This window comes from Dendrobium catenatum, unplaced genomic scaffold, assembly GCF_001605985.2.
Source record: "Dendrobium catenatum unplaced genomic scaffold, ASM160598v2 original_scaffold_125794, whole genome shotgun sequence".
NCBI classification, from domain to species: Eukaryota; Viridiplantae; Streptophyta; class Magnoliopsida; order Asparagales; family Orchidaceae; genus Dendrobium; species Dendrobium catenatum.
In genome coordinates this window covers 495,002-515,639 of record NW_021444229.1, presented here as the reverse complement: position 1 = coordinate 515,639, position 20,638 = coordinate 495,002, and the positions used below count along the sequence as shown (strand labels likewise).

At 35.8% G+C, this 20,638-nt stretch overlaps 1 protein-coding gene across 3 annotated transcripts; it reads right to left on the bottom strand.

The window, feature by feature from the left end:
• Nucleotides 1–6,027: 6,027 nt before the first annotated feature.
• Nucleotides 6,028–16,039, bottom strand: LOC110100589 (probable transcription factor At1g11510). Of its 3 annotated transcripts, none has more exons than XM_020828157.2 (3): nt 15,717–16,039; nt 14,235–15,630; nt 6,028–6,333 (listed from the first exon to the last, which is right to left on the bottom strand). In XM_020828157.2, exons 1-2 carry the CDS (start codon nt 15,943–15,945, stop codon nt 14,243–14,245), a joined length of 1,617 nt encoding a protein of 538 aa, XP_020683816.1. In that variant the 5' UTR covers nt 15,946–16,039; the 3' UTR covers nt 6,028–6,333; nt 14,235–14,242. The 3 variants fall into 3 exon arrangements, with proteins under 3 accessions (XP_020683816.1, XP_020683815.1, XP_020683814.1); XM_020828156.2 differs by having other exon boundaries at nt 14,238–15,630; XM_020828155.2 differs by lacking the exon at nt 6,028–6,333 and having other exon boundaries at nt 13,839–15,630.
• Nucleotides 16,040–20,638: the final 4,599 nt, after the last annotated feature.

Here is a 20,638-nt window from a genome sequence, read left to right as displayed (position 1 = left end):
TTTTTTTTTTTTTTACTTAAAAAAAAAAGAAGTTAATTTCTGGGTTGAGTTTTCAAAACTATTTTTATTTTTCTATCTTAATTATTATTTATTAATATTTGTTTGATGATTTGTGTAATAGAATTACTTCAGCATGACCAAATTCTATATTTGATTGGATGTTTTAATTCTAAAATTTAAAAAATTGTTTTGAGAATTGATTGCTTATTTAGGTATTGCAGTGAAAATAAATTTGAAGATTTTTCAAATTTATTTTGTTTAGATTATAATTAGAATGTTCTGATTCAATTTCTTTATCTTTTTTTGGGGAATTTCAATTGCTGATGGAGCACACTTAACCAGCAGGAACTGTTGTTTGAGAATTTCAATTGATTCTGAATTTTTTGTAGCCTTATTATATTAGAAAAATAAATGGTTCACAGATTCATTTTTGCTATGACATAAAGGACAAAATTGCATCAATTATGATACCTTTAGCAATAAGGACATCAGCAGTCTTAATACCGCCATTTAAAACCATCCAACAGAAAAGAAGAGAATCTAAGAGCATACCGTTTATGCCAAATAAAATGCTTCCAATTGACCTTATCATAATCCTTAAAATAAAACTCCAGATAAGCCCTATGCTTAGTGTTGTTACCCCTACCCCAAACAAGGGATACTCTAGATTCTGAATTAACAGTCATGGTATGGGTAACATAATCAGGAACCGAAGCAAGTAAACTCCACCTGTTCCCATTAAGGATTGCAGATACTTTAGCATTAGCAGGGAAGAGGCTGAGAATGGGATGCAGTTCCAGAACTTTCTTTACCAGTTTATCATTGAACCAGTGATCCCAATATAGAGATAAATGTGAGTTAGGAGAGACCTTAAAATGAAAAATTTCTTTGCTTAGCTTGGAATCCCTACTGACACATTTCCAAAATTTGGATGCACTGGTAACCGGTTCCTTCCATGGAGAAACATACATGAAAAACAGCCACTTAGCAAGGGGCTAGGAGAATTGTAAATTCTCTCAATTAAAGAGCAGTTAAAGCCGAATTGCACAGATTGCAAGGATGGTAACCCAAGACCTCCCACTTTTTTGGGCTTGCAGGTATTACTCCAAGAAATTAAATACATTTTCCTCGCAGTTGCTTCACCAAATTAGAGAAATTTAGCACAAAGCTTATCACTTATTGATTTTATTTGAAATTGCCTTTTATTATTTTTTAAATTAACTTTTTATAAAAAATGCTTATATTTTCAGTTCGCGTATTTAGGCGGAGAACTCTATCTTGACTTTTGGAGAAATTATTACTTGAAATGGTAAAATACTCGATTTCTGACAGACATTTTATTTTTTTTTTTTTGGGGAAAATTGAGGGCCAAAACACATATATTTTTATAAAATGAACGTTACATGTAAGATATATAAAAAAGATCAGTCCTCAAAGATGCGAGAGGTCCAACTAAAAACTTATACCTCCCAAAATGAACAAAATAAAATAGACAAAAAATCAAGAGAAGCGACCAAAAAAAGGAGCAAAAAACTCTAAAATAGGACTAGACTGCCAATCAAGCAATTAGACGGACAAAGTACCATATAAGAAGATCAAAAATCCTCTCTCTAGTTGCTAGCGCGGCCATCCAAGGGGATGATTAGTAGCTAACATCATTGCCCTTTAAAAAAATCCGACAAATCAACGCCCCAGGTTGCCAAAAAGAACATTTATATAGAGAAAACTATCTAGATTTGTTGCGCTTTTGTTGCTCTTTTGCTGCGCTTTTACAAAAAGGCAGTAAAAGTGCAACAAATATTCAATTATGAATGCATTTTTATTGCACTTTTACTGTTATTTTGCAAAAGCGCAGCAAAATCGCAACAAATATTCAATTTTTTAGTAAATATTAAATATTTTCTGCCTTTCTGTAAAAAGCGTAGCAAATCCGGAGGGTTCTCTCCATCTAGTTTCCGCACAGAATAATTTCTTCCTCATGAAAGGCCATAGTTTTTCATCTTAAATTGAAAATTATTTTTTTTTTTATGTCATATGCATATAACATCTATGTCAACTTCTCTTTGCTCTTAAATAATTGCATAACATATACTTCAGTAGGGGACAAACTCAAGTATGATGTTAGTAAATTAATAGCCATTGAAGTCGAGGTACTTTCAGGCACCGACCTTTATAGGGTTGGAATTATCCATTTATTCTCTATATCTCGAACTAATGTTTTTAGCTTTAAGGTACATGAAGTGTTATAAGACTTTAATTTCTTGCTAGTTTTGGATTGATCACAAACTAGGACTGACAACTCCAATGGACACTTAAGTCTTGAACCATCCATATGAACACCTATTTATGCATGTGGAATATCACATGCATTGGCGAAAGATGGTGAACATACTAACCTTTAAAAAACCAAACTTCCAAGATGAAACTTTCGAATCCACTGCCATTTTAATAAGAGAGCATAAGGTAGAAACACATCTAAATTTAGAATTAAATGTCATTTTATTTCTTTCTCTCCAAAAAAAAAAACTTGGCACAACAAACTTTTAGGACTTGAATTAGTCTTGGCCGCAACAGGAAATCTCCCAAATCATGGATCAGCTCTTTTAATGCAGAAAAATCATAATTACATTCGAAAAGAAGGTGGAAAGAGGATTCATCATGTATAAAGCATAGAGGACAAGAAGGTTCAGCCACAATGTTTCTTTTAAGAAGCTCATCCGCTATTTTGAGTCCTCTATTCAAAACAATCCACGTGTAAATTGAGTATTTTAAAGTATGATGCTTGTGTCAAACTAACTTAGACCATCCAAAAGTGGTCTCCTCTTTAAAGGAAAAAAATAAAGAGAAGCTAATTTTCTTCTTATCCTTTCGGGTAATAGTATTAACATAATCAGTAGCAATAGGGATAGGGTACAATATTTGCTGCAGATCATCCCTAAAAAATGCAGGTGAAGTCCAAGATCCTTCAACCATAAAATCAGATACCTTGGCATGATGGGGAAGGATAGCACCAATGCCTCTATTGGGAAAAGCATTACCATTTATCCATGGGTCCCATAACAGGGCAAGTTTGCTGTTAGGTGTAATGGAGAATTGAATATTTGATGAAATATGCTCAGCCACTTTCAAAATTTCATTCTAAAGAAGAGAAGCTTTGTTCCTAACTGGGGATCAAGGGGTACCATATTTAGCATTCATATAAGGTAAGATGGTTGAATTTGAATTGTAGAATCTGAATAGAAGAGATCAACTATTTATAAAATGAAGGGCTTGAAGATCAAGGAATCCTAATCCCCAAACTTTTTTGGTTTACAAGTTCTATGCCAAGCTATAAGGTGCAATTTTTTAGCTTATGTGTCCCCAAAATAAAGGAATCTGGCACGCATGCTTAAATTCCTAAGACAATTTTGGAATGATGGCACCCCTTATCCAATAAGCAATCATATTCAAAATAATATATTTTAGAAATTAAAGGCGTCTCGCCAGAGAAAGGAGCCTAGCTTTCCAACCAGCCAAATGATCATAGATGGAGAGTAAGAGAGGTTGGAAATCTACAATGCAGTGTTTCTCAATAGAAATGGGGATACCAAGACATGTCATCTTAGTACAATTGGCTTGCATATTGAGAGCAACACTAATTTCTATAGAGGAAGTGATGTAGTTGAAAATAATGAGTTTGCTTTTATCATGATTAACCTTCAAGCTAGAGACATTAGAAAAGGAATTCAAAACATTCAAAAGGATTTCACAATTATGTTGCACTGCTTCTCCAAAAATGAGGAGATCGTCAGCATAAAGAATATGTGAGAGATGCAAACCTTTAATAGAGATTCCAACAAATCTGTCATGAGAAGTGGGATTGTCAATCATAATGGTAAAAACACCCATTACAATGTAAAAAAAGGTGTGGACTTAGGGGGAAGCCCTATTTGAGGCCAGAGGAGGAATTGAAATACCCCTCTAGAGCTCCATCAATGCAAATGGAGAAGTGGACTTTCAAAATGCAAGCTTTAACCCAATAGTTGAAGTGCAGTGGAAAACCTTTTTGTCTCATTTTGACAAGGAGAAAATCCCTAGAAATTGAGTCAAAAGCCTTCCGAATATCCAACTTAGCACACAATAATTTTTCTTAGCCGACTTTTTGAATTCTAATAACAGTTCAGAAGCAAAAAGAACATTATCAGTAGAAATTTGGTCTTTAATGAATCCAACTTGATTTTCACCAATAATAAGAGGCATAATATCCTTAATTCTCATAGCTAGAATTTTAGAGATGATCTTGTAGAAGACATTACATAGGGCAATAGGTCTGAAGTCCAATACATTAGTGCCATGAGAGGACTTGGGAATAAGTGCAATTGTAGTTGCCTTAACTTTTTTAGAAAGATACCTTTTAGAGAAGAATGATTTTACCTCTTTGCAAACCAAAGCACCTGTGATCAGCTAACTAGATTTGTAGAATTCAAAATTAAAACCATTCGGTCATGAGTGGAGTTAGAGTCCCCATTGAAAATAACAACCTTAATTTCATCATCAGAAACCATTATAGTTAACATAACTGAAAAATGTGGTAGAATAACAATACCTTATGTTATAGAGGAGAGATCAATATGATTTTTTTTTTTTGTGGGGGGTTTTTTTTTTTTTTGGGGGGGGGGGGGGGGGTGGGTGGTGCATTATAAAGCACATTAAAATATTGAATGATAGAAGAAACCATATCCTATCTAATAAGGGGACCAGTGTTAGAAACCAAATGTGAAGAACTATGTTTCCTTCTCTCTCTCATTCTAACATAAAAAAACTTTAAGCCATCTTCCCCTTGAGAAAACCACTTCAACTTAGCACGTTATAACACCCAGATAGTCCAAGAGAAGAAACAATCTGAGATGTTAACATTAATATTTTTGAGATTCTATTTTAAAGAAACGTTTTGAGGGTTTGAGTTAAGCAAGTTCATGCAATATGCTTGCTGGTCCTTTAGGTTGGCTAAGGTGAAAAGATTCTTCTTAAGTTGTTGACCAGAAAAAAGGATGATGGGTGGGTGATATGAGTAGATAGGGGTAGTGACTTCATAGAAGGAGTTAGGAAAACTCTCAAGACACTTATCATTGATCAACATTATGTCCAACGTTAAATGAATGGGGCCATTAGGGAGCCCACATCAAAAATAAGTTGTCCGGGCTGTTGAAACCTCTCACATTCTAAGCCACAAGATGAGGTAAGATCTGTGGGATTTTTGGGTTTGACTAGGATCCTTTTTTGCTTGCTAGCTTCTAGAAGCTTTTTGTTGAGATGGCGGGGAATTTGAACTGATTCCAGTTGCATGGAGGTTGAGTAGGAATGTTGCAACTCCTTAAGGTTTTCATGTAAAATTTTAAATTTGTTTGGGGATAAGATATCTTGAGGTTTGGAGTAAGTAGCAATGCTAGAGGGGAAATCCTACGTGGGAGAGTTTAGGTTAAGGAGAGAGGTAGGCGAGATGTCAGTTTTTAGAATATACATATTTATGCAAGAAAAGAATGAAGTGATATACCCAATGTTTAAAATTGCGTAAATAAGTATTGATGCTTTTTTTATTCGTAAGGCGAGGCGTAAGCCTCAAGGCGTTTTGAGGCATAAGCCTCAAAATAAAAAATTGCGTTGAGTGCAAATAAATGTTAAAAATAAATTTTTATATAATACCAAAATAATATGTTAAAAGATGACATATTATTTTTCTATTGAATTATGAAGTAACACAATGACATATGAAACAAAAAATTGCACAAGACGTAAAGTGACTAGTGATAAATTGCATGAAATATAATTTTTTTTTCGGGTGAAATTAAGGGCAGAGCCCATTCTATATAAGAAAAAAGATTACAAAAAGTAACAAAAAAAAAAAAACTTACCCAACAAAAGAAAGGCTAAAAAGGCTAAAGCAGAAATGTAAAAAAAAAAAAAATTTGTTACATTGGAGAAGATGAAGACCAAAAAAGACAGATAAACCTGTCTGGTCGGGACTCAAAAAAGCAAAAACAATTATAGGAAAATAATCCAATCCTCCTTTGGTTGCCCGAATACCGTCCAAAAGGAGAGAGCAGGCATCATCATCGTCCACGCCCCAAAAAATAGCCTGCCCAAAAATATTCGTCGACAACAGCGAACAGGACAAAAACGAGGCAGCCAAAATGATCCAACTAGCAAATTGCAACCCAGATAAATGATCCAGCAATATTCCAGACGGGCAACAGAAGAATTCCACGAACAATTCTTGCCAAAATTATCATCATGCCTCAAAATTAGCCAAAGAAGCTCCCAGATTATGAGCTTCTCACCAGCCAAAGCAGAAACCTCCAGGCAGCAATACAAAATTTCAGAATAAGTTGACCCAGCATTCAACCAGTCGATAAATCAACCAGTACTCAAAGAAACAGAGGCGATAAGCCAAACAGAAAAAAGAGCCGTAGGCAAGAGGGATTGGCCATCAGTATTTCAATAACAACTTTTGTTTTAATAAAGTACAACATTTCCATTTCCCCAACTTTAAATAAATGGCTCTAGAGATTTTCTTCGTTAAGGTAGTAACACAGACTGCAGAGTCATTAAATTTCCTAGAATTACGCTCAATCCACATAAAGTAGACGGCAACGTGTAAGATGAGGAGAGTAACATTTTTAGTATCCTGATTGATGGACAACCCATCTATAAAGTGCAAAGCTTGGTTAATGTTGGGTCTCAAGTAGAAGCTGTTAAATTGGGGAATTAGGTTGGTTATGACTTGAAAAGAGAAATCACACTCAAAGAAGAGATGTGAGGTATTTTCCAGATGGCCATGGCAGAGAGAACAAGTGGTATCCTCAATAAAAATATTTCTAAACCTTAAAGCTTCAGGAGTTTTGAGGCCACCATTCAAAGCAATCCAGGTGTAAGTAGAATACCTTATGGAATGCTTTTTATGCCAAACTAAATAGAACTAGTCAACATCAGGTTCAGAGAAAAACTCATTGTAAAAATCCTTGAAAGTTGCATTCTCATTGTTGTCCCAAGTTATATGATACGGGCTGCTATGGGAAATAGGAATAGAGTGAATAGTATCTTTAAGTCTTGTACAGAGAGAGCGGGGAAGGGACCAAACACCTTCGAAAATCCAGCTTGCACGGGTGCCAACAGATCCAACAAACAAAAAGGGAGCTTGATCGGGTAACAATGAGGATAAATTGTCATTCAAAATCCAGTGGTCCCAAAAAATATCTATGAGGCTATTCGGCAAGACATTAAAGAAGTTCCTTTTAAAAATTGCAGCAGTAGAGCATATACTTCTCCAAAAACACGAACAGAGAGAAGGGCAGGGTTTTCAAGGAGAGGATTATCTAGTTTTGAGCCAGCTAGATAGAGGGGAGTCATTGTTGTAGAGTCTTAGAATTGTGCCACAGTTAAATGCAGGTCTGATAGCATGAAGAGAGGCAATGCCCAGTCCTCCCTTGGAGAGGGGTTTAGAAGTGGAGCTCCAAGAAATTAAATGCATACGCTTAGATTGAGAATCTCCATGATAAAGAAACTTTGAACTAGCTTTCCCAATAGCTTTCAGAATGGTTTTAGGGATAGTAGAGCCCTAGCTCCAATAAGCAACCAAATTCGAAATGGTATACTTGATATATTGCAACCTACCTGCAAAAGAAAGAAGCTTTGCTTTTCAACCGGAAAGCAAGTCACTTTTTCAATCAAAGGGGAGAAATCTGCAATCTTGGATCAACCTAAAGAAATAGGTATTCCCAAGTAAGAAATTTTAGTAGAGCAGTTTTGTATGTGGAGAGTTTGAGATATAGAGGAGGAAATGGTGGCAAGGGGGAAAATAAGCAGTGAACTTTTTTGAAGATTAAGTTGAAGACCAGCAAATTTGGAGAAGAGGTCCATGATTTTCATACGATTGTCACAATTTGTAGTTTCAGCTTCCCCAAAAACCAGAAGATCATCGGCATAAGTAAGCTGAGAAAGTTTGAAATTGTTCAACTTGAAGCCTTCAGAACTGTGTGGCTGAGAGGGATCATCAATGAGACAGGAGAGAGCATCCATAATAATGCAAAAAAGATACGGACTGAGGGGGTACCCCTGCCTTAGACCAGATGAGGACCTGAAATAGCCATGCCCCCATTAATACAAATAGAGAAATGGGTATCTTTGATGCAAGCTTTGATCAAATTGATAAAAGTATGAGGGAAACCCTTTTGGGCCATCCTAGCAAAGAGAAAGTCCCGTGAAACCGTATCAAAGGCCTTTTTAATATCCAATTTAGCACAAAAAAATTTATCATGATGCCTCTTGAAAAAAAAGCCAATAATTTCAGCCGCCCGAATTGGATTGTCAGTAGAGATTCTGTTTGTGATAAAGGTAGCCTGACTGTGATGTATGATATCATGCATATAAGATTTCATTCTTGAAGCAATAATTTTGGCAATAATCTTATGAAAGACATTACATAAGGAAATGAGCCTATAATCTAGAATAGAATCAGCATGTGTTTTCTTAGGAATAAGAGCTATCACAGTAGCTTTAGCTTTATTGGGAAGGTAGTATTTTGTGAAGAAAGATCTGACCGCTTTGCAAACCGTAGGTCCATTAATAGACCAAGTATTCTTGTAGAAAGCAAAATTAAAACTATTAGGTCGAGGTGCAGAAGAGGGGCACCCAGAAGAAATAGCCTCCTGTATCTCAGCATTAGTAACATGAATGATAAGGAAGTGCTTAGCTTCATCAGATAACAAATTTCCACTAGGAAAATTAATCAAGTCCAAAGAAGGAGGCTTAGGTGAATTGTAGAGTTCCTTGAAATGATCAACAATACCTTGAATATTAGAAGCTTGAGTCTGATCATTGTTGCAAAAAGAAGAACATAATATACTCAAATTTTGTGATTTTCTTCTTTGAACCCTTGAAAAAAGAAATTTAAGATCTTCCTCTCCATTTCTTATCCACTTGACTTTGGATCTTTGAATGATCCAATTAGCCCACAAAGAGTTGTAGTATGCATAATCCAAATTAATCTTCTTTAGGAGTCCACAAAGATTGACATTGAGGGGATCAGCGTCAACTTTTACTTGATATTGGGTTTGCAAAGAGGAGAGTTCAACACATTTGGACTCTAAATGACTAGAGTTAACCCATCTCTTGTACTTGATTTCTTGCTTCAAGAGATTTAGCTTATGTAGGTAGCTAATAGGGTTACCTTGAAAAGGGGTGGCAAAAACAGTGATGAGAATATCCCAAAATTTCGGGATCTTGCACCAGAAGTTTTTTAACATAAATCTTTTGCTAGTAGTTCTCTCCAAATTTGCTTTGAGGATAAGCGGCGTGTGATTAGAAACCAAGCTATTACAAATTTTATAAAAAGAGTGAGGATAAGCAGAAATCCAAGATTCATTAATGAGCACACGATCAAGCTTTAAATGTATGGGGTTGTCAATCCTTTGATTAAACCAAATAGAAAACGGTAGATCCGCAAGATGAGTATAAAAAATAAGAGAGTTTAGAAGAGCCAGTCTTGAAGAATTTAAAGCATTCACACCTGACTTTTCAGAGGGGAACCTGCTGCAATTGTAATCCCCTAACACAGCCCAAGCCAAGCCATTATTAGGAGAAATTTTTCTAAGCTCGTCCCAGGGATATTACGTTCCTCAAAATTATTAGAAGCATAAACCACAAAAATAAGGAAGGGAGGAAGGTTCCCACTGTAAACTAAACCAGCAATATCCTGCTTGGAGAAAAAGGTGGGAGAGAAGGAGATCTTACTGGCATTCCACTTAATCCAAATCCGACCAGGAGAAGTAGTGTGAAAGTTATAACAACTCAGTTCATTGTCAAAAATCTTGCAAGTTAAACAAAACCATGGATCTTCAAGATTGTGTTGAAGAATGTCTAAGAGACAAAAAATGTCAATGTCATGGTCCATGACCAATTTTTTTACAACTTAAAACTTTATCAGGGTTGTTGAATCCCCTGATGTTCCAAACCACAATATTAGGATGAGACATGGGTTATTTTTTGTTAGGCTTAGGGCCTTTCTTGGCGCCCTTCCCTCTAGTGTTTCTTTGAGACTGAATGGCAGAATTTGGATGGGAGATATTAGGCTTGGAACTAGAAATGGGGGATGAGCTTCCCGGTTCAGAATGAAGTGGCCGGTCCTCAGTTTCATTGATGGAAACCATTTCAGAATCTGAGAGGGATTGTAAGATAGAGAATTTGTTTGTAGAAAGCATTTTCGGTGGGGGTGGAATGAGGGGAGGAGGGGGGGATTCGGAGGAAGAGGAGGCTGGCAGTGTAGGAGAATTGAGGTTGGGAATTGTCACTGGAGCAGACAGAGGATGAGAAGTGTCAGCGATAATTTGAGTTGGAGCAGTAGGCGGAGATTCTGGTAGGGTAGCAGGCTCTGTGGGGGAGGGGTTTTGAGGTGTAAGCACCGGTTTAGTGAGAGCTTTTACCGGTTCAATGAGAACAACAGGGGTTTGACGAGTGAATATCGACGTTAACTGGGGGAGGAGCACTAACCTGAGTAGTGTCAGGGGGAGGTTCAGAGGAAGTATTGGGGATTAGGAGAACACCTATTGGGTTTTTTGGAGGTCTGGATGACGGCTAGAACTGCTTCCATGAAGGCCAGTAGGAGGAAGAGAAGGGGTAGGATTTGGATTGGTCGGGCAAGAACAAGTTTGATGGTTGAAGGATTTGCAGATGTTGCAAATCGAAGGGCGTCATTCGTATTGAATTCTCAGGTTGAAGAGTTTCCCTTCAACCGTAATAGGGACGATAGCTGGGTAGGTTGCAGAGGAGTCAACTTGAACACAAACACATGCATATGTCAGCCCGGATTTGGATGTAGTGAGAGCATCGACAACTAACGGAATTCCGATTTTAGTGGAATTTTTTGAGATACCCACAGGGGTCCAACAACACAACGGTAAATCATGGATCTTAAACCATATAGGAACATTAGAATACTCATCTCTTTCAGGGCTGAAGTGAGAAGTCCATTTCTTAAAAATAAATGGTTTTCGATAAATGAACCACACGCCTTTTGTCCAAACCATCTCATAATCATCAGCACAAGAGAATTTGAAAAGGAAGAAACCTTCACTAAGAGAAACCAGTTTGATATTACCTTTGAGATTCCACAATTTTTTAACAGCGTTGAGAAGAGCCTCATAGAACGGTCTCTTACCAAGAGAGTAACCAGCCAAAGAAAGGTTCCATTTCTCAACAGCTCCAGCAATGTCTATAGTAGGAAAATCGATGATTTCCTCCAGGGTGGGTAAGGAAGAGATATTGAACTCACAGGTATCCGGGGGATTTGAAAAAACACGATCCCAAGGTAGAGGGAAAGAGGTTCCAGGGGGATTAGGTGTAGAAGATGAGTTGGGGAGAGGGGGAAAAGAAGCGGAGTAGAGGGAGGGATCCATAGGATCCCCCAATGGTGGCAGCGGAGGAGCACTGAGAGGCAGGGTGCCAGGCAAAATGAAAATCGCCAAACCCTAACAAACGGCGGAATGCTCTATCGCATGAAATATAATTAATACAAATATTTCATATGCAAAAATTATTAAATATGAAGACTAAATAAAAGTATCATATAATATTAAGTTCAACTTCAAATTCTTTTTTTCTCAGTTACCTACTCATATACATTTAATTTTTAAAAAAGATTGAAAAGTTGACAATAATTAGAAAATCATTTATATTGTCATCACTGAGGGAATGTTTATTTGAGTCATTATTATAACAAATGGATCTCTCCCCTGTCTCATCTTGTGGAGTCCAATGCCTCCCAATATGTTTCTTCTTCATTTATTTCAGACATCTTCATCTTTCATAAATATTTTTCATTAACATACAGATGAGATTAATACTCTAAAATTTTTAGAGGTGATGATGGTGAGCAGCTTTCAAGTGATCAATGACATATATATAGGGTGAGGCGTAAGCCTTATGACAGTGAGGCGAGGCGCGCCTCAAGGCGGGCCTCAACCAAGTTGAGGCGCAAGCCTCATAAAAAAAAATTGAGGCATAGGCATTTTTCACTGGAATTGCGCAAAGGTGGAAGGTGGGCCTCAAGGCGAGCCTTATATTGCACAATTTTAAACAATGGATATACCATATAATTTAAGCATCTGTTACATAGCACAAGGTGAGTACGAAAGAGAATAACAAATAGAGAAAAAAGGGAGGAGCTTAGGATTTTTGCCACAGGAAAGAAGATAAGAGAAATATTAAGGAAGCTAGGTTTTCGAAGGAAACAAGCCCATCAAGTTTAAAAATACTATTGTTTCACTGATTAAGGTATGTAAATAAATCTTTACAGCTAAATTTAGATCTATCTTTCATATTTGCAAGATAAAAGAATGTTATAATGCTTATAAAAAAATTATTAAGAAAAAATTTTGATTTGAAGTGTGGAGAAAACTATTTTGATTTAACCAAGCAATACTAAATTACAACTTACGCATGTTCTACTTAATTTTTAAAAAGAATCATATACAAAATTTAATATATTTTTAAAACAAAGTTAAAGAAGATATTAATATGAATCAGGGGTAATATTAAAAATGATTAGAGCCTAAATCTAACTCTAATAATGATTTATGTATATTAAGCCTACATTGCAATTTTAATTCATTTATTATTATTTTTTTATGTAAAGTGAGTGTTGTAGGAATTTAAATAGAGCTTGAACGGACTAGATAGAATTAAAATGACGAAAGGAAGACTTGGATGAGTGCAAGAACCTTACCCAATACAAAATGTAGCAGAACTAATGCATAAAATGAAACTTCATGTCAACATAAAACTTACCAAAAAATATGCTAAAAGTTTTGCTATACAAACATTGAATCAAAGATAGTTGTTAATCACAAAACAAGCTAATTATGGAGAATTCCACAAATTTCGTTAGTTTATATCCTAAATTCTCTAATACAACAACAACAACAACAAGCCTTTATCTCACTACATGAGGTCGGCTACATGAATCCTTTTTCTCCATTGTGTCCGATTAAGTCAAATTCTCATTTAGATCTAATAAAGAAAGGTCATTTCCAATATTTTCTAACCAAGCTTTTTAAGGTCTACCTCTAACTTTTTTAACATAGGTTAAATCTAATATATCTACTCTCCTAACTGGGTCATCGGAAGACAGCCGTTTTATGTGACCAAACCATCTAAGGCGACTATCTTTAATCTTAACTGCCATTGGAGCTACTATAACCTTTTGACGTATATGCTCATTTCGTACCCTATCTCTAAGAGTAAAACCACTTATCCACCTAAGCATCCTCATCTATGCAACACTTAACTTAATATTATGCTTCTCTTTTAATGGCCAATATTTTACGCCATAAAGCATTGTAAGTCTAACGACCATCTTATAGAAATTCCCTTAAGTTTGAGTGATACTTTTCCATCACACAACAAACCCGATACATTCTTCCACTTCATAAATACAACTTGAATTCTACTAATAATACCCCCATCTATTTCACCATCACTCTGAACAATAGACCCAAGATATCTGAAAAGCCACAACCCCCACTAAATCTATTACTACTAAAATTACACTCCATGTATTCAATTTTAGGTCTACTCAAACGAAAACCTTTAGACTCTAAGGTTGACCTCCATAATTCAAGTTTACCTTCAACTCCTAAATTCTCTAATATAAGAAAATATTCAATTTACTCTATATAAAGTTGCAAGCATGTCAACGATGTAATCTATGGCTAACACAAACAAATCTAAATATAATTAAATGTAAATAACGAGCTCATTGAGAACCCAATCAAATTAAAAAAGAACTATAAGTAGAACAAAATACATGTAGAACCAAGTGCTCCACGTATAACATTTAACTAAGAGAAAATGAACAGAATTACAAGTCTTCCGAACGAGAGTGCTCCATCTTTTGTCTACATGCCTCCTCTCACTTTTCCTTACACTTTAGTCCTTATATCTTCAAATTGAATAGGTATACTCTCAAAGATGTTATTCTAAGCATCATAATTATCTTTATAATTACCTAGAACCTAGAATGTTGGATGCTATGATGGTACACAGTTATAATTACTAGGAGAGCAGAGAAATCAATCAAATCTAACACTAATACAAGTAAAACTCTAATTTTTTCTGAATAGGAGCGATAAAGATAAAAAATTAACCTTTACCAGATCAAAAGATACAAAAAAAAAAAAAAGAGTAAAAAAGACGTATGATACCACCATTGTCAACACTTGGCAAGGGCGTCCTTGATTAGCTTCACTGCTGCAGATAAGAACTCTATTTTTTGCATGTTCAGCTCAAAATCTATCATTTCCAACTTCTTACACCTTTCCTCCCACTTTTTTGCGTTTGCAATAGGCATATTTTTTTGCAATAGCAGTGCATTATTCGCATGCTCATTCCTCAAATGCCAATTCAGAGAAGGATATTCCTCTTCAATATGCTTTAACCCTACTTTCTTCTTATTAAAGTTCTCCTTTTTCTCTAGCATGATCTTCTTCTCAAGAAAAATAGATTCCTCCTTGAGAGAATCCCATATCTTCTTCGACAGATCAAAAGCAGCAGCATTGTGAGGATCTGAAAATTTTGATTTTTTAGCAAGATTTTGTCTGATAGAAGTATTTATATATCTCCTCTTCAACCTGCGGACCTTATTATTTATCTGGTTCACAGAGACAGAGATGGATAATAAATCCTTCACAGATTTTAGAAGGGACTCCGCATGCGTATGAGTATACGGGATGATACGATGTTGCTCTTTGTATTCCATAATGCCTTGCAGCAAGGCTAGCTCATCTTCATTGCTCCAAATCCTCCTGAAATGCTCCTTTTCTTGATCTCCCACTACTCCAACTATATCTGCAGTCCTCTTTTTCTTTGAAATTTGGGTAGCGGAGGCGGCAGATTGTTTCCCAGAATTGGGTTCCTTCTCTGCAGGCTGCACAGAGCTGTCTACGGGTTTGCAACTGAGCGGCACCAACAAGGCGTCAGAAATTGGGGTTTCAATATCTTCTTCATCATCTCCTAAGCCTGAACCAGAGGAGGAAGGGGTGTCGGAAGCTTGCTTATCATCATACAAGTTTTGAGAGTCTCGCGGCTGCTGCGGCCCAGCATTTTCTTTTGCCATGGTATTCCCAAAACCCTCAGATGATTCATTTGCTGTGGATTCTTCTTCTTCTTCTTCTTCTTCACTCTCAAGGCCCTTGTCATCTTCTCCACCATCAACAGATTTTTCGGAATTGGGTTTCTTCAATAGAGGATCAACAACTGGATTTACAGCGTTTCTAGCTGGTTTGGGTGGAGGGGGAGGCAGCAGCTGCTCCAATTTAAATCTGGAATTTAACTCCTTGCTGTCTTCTTCTCCGTCCTCTGCGCCTGAATCGGATGACGAAGAGGTGTTGGAAAGTTCATGCTTACCATCATTAGCGGTTTGGGAATCTCGTCGCTGTGTTTGAGGGTTGGGTTCTCGAACAGCATTTTCGGAATCCTCGGATGATTCCTCATCCGTGGACTCTTCTTCTTCACCCTCAGATGATTCATCGTCCTCGGCCAAGCTCACGGTTCTTGCTGTTTTGTTCGCTGCCGAGGGCTTCTCTAATTTTAGGTCATTTGCTGGGTACGCAAGAGGGTGGAGTCATTATAGTTAGTAACTGGAGAATAATTTGCCTTCTAAGCGGACGTGTCAGAAGAGTTCTTACCGGTGTTGCGAGAAACTTGTGGCGCTGCCTGATGGCTGCGTTTTGGAGCGGCATACTTGGAATCCTCAAATGATTCCTCCTCTTGTTCACCATCGGCGGGTTTTAAAGAGGTGCTAGCGGTGAGCTTCTTCACAAGAAAAATCGATGGAGAAGGAGCCTCCTCGTCCGATGAGGTGCTGAAGGACGGTGGAGGTGGAGGAGGCCGCTTTTTCATCGGCTTCTTGGCCATGATCGTCGTGCTGTTGGGGCAGGGTTTGGCTGTCGTGACACTGCTGGGTGTGTTCAGGGAATATTATTAGGTCCGGACCGGACTCTGCGTTCCAACGTCAATAAAACGTTACATGTGGATGAAGATTTTTTTAATATAACTTTTTAATTTAATTTATATCATCCCGACCCAATCTGACCTGGTTCACTATTTTTTATTTTTTTATTTTAAACGTAGGATTGGCACTATCTTCTGGTCAAAGATCTAAATATTTATTGCTTTTGCTGGCTACTCAAGAAAAAACGAGTTAGAAAATAGTAGAAAAGAGATGGAATGCTCTTCGGGGGGAAAGGGTTGCATGAATCTAAAGAGATGCATGAATCGGAAATCAATATAGCTGGAACTTCCACAGGTTTCAACATATCGGTAAGTTTCAATCTCATCTCAAATTATATTACTAATATACTTGCAATATAAAACAAAGCTGTGTAGAAACATGACATTAATTGTTCAGCATGTCTCAACTCATTAAAGGCTCAGGGTCTTAGAAGGACATTATAGAGTTTAGATGAAAAAAAAAAAGCTCTTAGATGTTGTTGTTCAGCTCTAATTAATGTTTTAATTTACTTAAGCTGAATAACATTATGATTTTTAGGGTATGTAAAGATAAGGATGATGCACTTTACGTGTGCTTTACGTGCGCTTCTAATGCGTTTTAAATGCGCTTTATGTGCACTTTTGTTGCACTTTATATATGCCTTTGTTGCTCTTTATTATCTTTGCTTCTTATTTCATGCTGTGTATAAAGATGAGAGAGAAACATATGAATGTTATTGTATTTATGCCCATGATAATGGCTTTAGTATCCGGAAGGATCATCACAATTTCTGGCTAAATTCTAAGAAGATAAAATCCAAGGACTTTGTATGTCAAAAGCTGGTTTCAAGAAAAAGTATTGATCTGAATTCAAAAAAGAAATTTACTAAACTAGATGTTAGAACCGGTTGTCCATCTATGATGAGGTTTGCAGTTGATGAAGATAGTTATTAGCATATCAAAAGATTTATTGAATCCCACAACCATAAATTGGTTAGTCCAACCGACCGACACCGTCTGAGAAAATGTAGAAATGTTGTTGAGGAAAAAGCTTCCGTTCTTAAATCAATGACATATGTAGGGATTAAAACCGTTGATGCACACACCTACCTTACAGAGGAAGTCAGATGATACGAGAATGTTGGATTCTCTAAGAGAGATGCCTACAATTTTATTCAGAAGGAGAAAAGAGCAAAGATTGAATATTTTGACACTAATTCTTTGATTCAACTATTTAAAAATTGATAACTTGAGGACCACATGTTCGTATGAGATGTTCAAATTGATGAGCATGATAGATTATTAAACTTTTTATGGGTTAATGGGATAGACATGATTAGATTTTGAATGTTTTAGAGATATCTTGATTTTTGATACTAGCTACATGCTCAACAAGTATAATTATATATGTGCAATATTTGTTAGTGTTAACAATCATTGATAGAATATTTTATTAGAGGTTGCTTTTTTGTCAGAAGAAATAATTGAAAGTTTTACATGATTGTTTAAAATATTTATTCAAAGAATTGATAATAATCATCCATCAACAATATTCATTGATCAGGACCAAGCTATGACTAGGGTCATAGAAGATGCATTACCTCACACTCGTCATAGATTATATCAATGACACATCTTTAAAAAGGTTTCATCAAAAGTACCTATCTTCAATAGCAACAATCAAGTTAGAGGACTCTTCTATAAGTGTTTGAGAAAGTGTGATTCTAAGGAAATATTTGAGGAGGCATGAGCTGAAATGATCAAGGAAGCGAACCTTCATAACCATGAATAGTTGCAGGATCTTTATAAGATAAGGAGAAAGTGGTCAACAACTTTCAATAAGGAATGTTTTAGCATGGGCATTTTATCCACGCAGTGTAGGAAGAGTACTAATAATCTGTGTCATGGTATTTTGAAACCAACAAGTTTGTTAACTGATTATTTTTTTGGTTTAGAAAATATACTGATGAATTAGCGGCAAAATGAGTAAGATGATGAGTACAAATGCAGTCAGTCTGAAATGGTTCCTATAATAAGGACCAGCTCAATATTAAAGGAAACTGCTTGATTTTACTCAAGAAAACTATATTTATTTTTTGAGGAAAAATTTATACAGGGTGTGGTAGGAATGAGTATAGACTTCATCTCGATTGATACTTCAAAATTTCTAGTCAACTACATAGAGAATATGGACCAACGTCATCATTGGGTGCTTGACTTTGATGTAATAGAAGGTGGCATTTAATGCAGCTGTAGGAAGTTTGATACCATGGGATTATTGTGTTCTCACTGTATGAGGGGTTTGAGATAGTTGGATATTGCTAAAATCCTTGAGAAGTACCTACTATTGCGATGGTCAGCAAGGGCTCGAAAATATATTTATGCAAGTAACTAGGGCAATGCTACAAGAAATAATAACTTTGAAGGTGGTAACAGAGTCATATTCAGAAATCAAGTGAGCAGATTTGCATATCAATTAAGCACACAAGCTCAAGGGAATGAGGAGGGAGATGAGTACATTATTGCATCAATAAAAGAAATGACTGAAAAACATTCTTGCATCAATGAAAGAAATGACTAAAAACTTATACTTAATTATTGGTGAAAATATTAGCTCTCGTAATTGATATGTTACTAGATGAAAAAATAACATCATCCCTGAAAAAAAATTAAAGCTATTAAAAAGCGCATGAAAAATGCAATAAAAGCGCATGAAAAGCATAATAAAAGAAAGCACATAAAAAGCGCAAAAAAAGTGCATGAAAAATGCAATAAAATCATAATATAACTTACTTAAATCTAAACTTTTTTAAGCATTCATTCATGAATATTTGTTGTTCTTGACTTAGGAAATCCTTTTCGGGATATTCCATATTGATATACGCAGGGCGAGGTGGTACTTTTATCTTATCCATTGAAATCAATTCTTTGCTCGACATTGGTTTCACCGATCTCTCATAGTTTTTTTTTTTTTTTTTAAGTTTATGTGGTTCATACTTGATGATTTCCATGAGAGTTCTGGCTGGAATTTCACTAGTTTGCTGTGGAATTACTTCTGAAGTGGGTGGTCGTGGATCATCCTCTGTAGTAATTTGTGGTGGAACAGCTTCTATAATTGGCGGTTCAACTGTAGATGTGTTGGGTGGTTGTAGAGCAACAACTTTTTTAAGGGAAGTTTTGGGTTTCTGAACAGATTTGATACTTGAAAAAGATGAATATATTGAAGGTTTGTCTGGATCATATTGACATAGGGCAATATCATGGATAAATTTGTATTGTAGAGAATTAACAGTCGCTTCAAGTTTCTCTAAATTGTCTTCAATTCGATCAATCCTTAAGCCCAAATTATCTTCAATTTTATTTCACATTTTTTCTATTGCTTTAAGTAATTTTTTATGTATAGAAGCCCAATCTTCACCTTTATGTTGTGGTTGATGAGTAGAAGGTTCAATAGTAGATTTAGGGAGTTCTTATTGTGGAGCATAGGGAGTACTTTGAAGTGGAGAATGGAGTTTGTGGGGATCTTGATGTGGTGGAATCTTGAAATTTTGAATGGCGTTTATGTCAGCGTTCAAATTTTTAGCTTCCACATTTACATCAAGTAGAACAAGAAAAATCTACACATAATTTAACAAAAATATTACAAAAAATGCACTTCAAATGCTACTTATATCAGCTTTTCATGTGCTTTTGTTGGGATTTATGTGCGCTTTTATTGAGCTTTATGTGCGCTTTTATTGCGCTTTACGTGCGCTTAATGCGTGCTTTATTTGCGCTTTATATGCGCTTTATCTTTCCTTCATAATCGCAGTATACTTCATTTTTTGCTAGTTAATTTCCATATTAAAAGTAATGGCAGATTAAATTTAATCTTAAACGTACCTCATTTTTCTTTAAAAATTTAAATAAATTCATTGCAATAGTAAGTGTATAGAAAATATTCGTATTCCCCTCCCATCTCAAAAAATGTGGTCTTAATTCTGGATTGCTCGATTTATTCATGGAGAAGTGTTCCAAGAACAATATCTGTATAGAACAATACATAAAACAACCTTATGTAAATAAAATCACAAATATATAAATTATAAAATGCATTTGACTTATTATCATGACAGATAAAAAACCATTGATATAACCCCAGGGTTTCTCTATTGCAAGCTTATTTGAAATTATATTGTATTCATGAACCATAAAATCACTAATACTTGCTGCCCAATTAATAGAAGAGAACTCATCTACATTACTTGCGATAAACATGAGCCTCCTAAGGATTTTATGGTTATTTAGGGGCTAAAATAAATTAGAAATTAAAAATGAAATAAAAGTCTTTATCTTTGTTGCATTGTTTGTTGTTGTACTTAATTTTGCCATTTAAGGTTTTATATCAGTTGAGAGAATTCCTAAGAGTGGCGCGTTCTTCCAATTGATATGAATATCGCTGTTGGGCAATCCTGTGAGAATATTTTGGTTTAATTAGATTAAATATTTGCAAAATTAAAAAATATATCAAAAAGTCATATTTTAAATCAAACCTGTAAGTAGAGCCACCTCATTAGAAGTAAATTTGAGCAAAATACCATTTATAATGAAGCCTTCATCCGAAGCATTCCAAAATTTC

Bases quoted from the DNA above. Each gene is read 5' to 3' on its own strand.
- LOC110100589 (XM_020828157.2), bottom strand. From the start codon at position 15,945: ATGGCCAAGAAGCCGATGAAAAAGCGGCCTCCTCCACCTCCACCGTCC. The intron at 15,631-15,716 runs GTAAGAACTCTT...TTGCGTACCCAG, and splicing joins ACAAGTTTCTCGCAACACCG to CAAATGACCTAAAATTAGAG.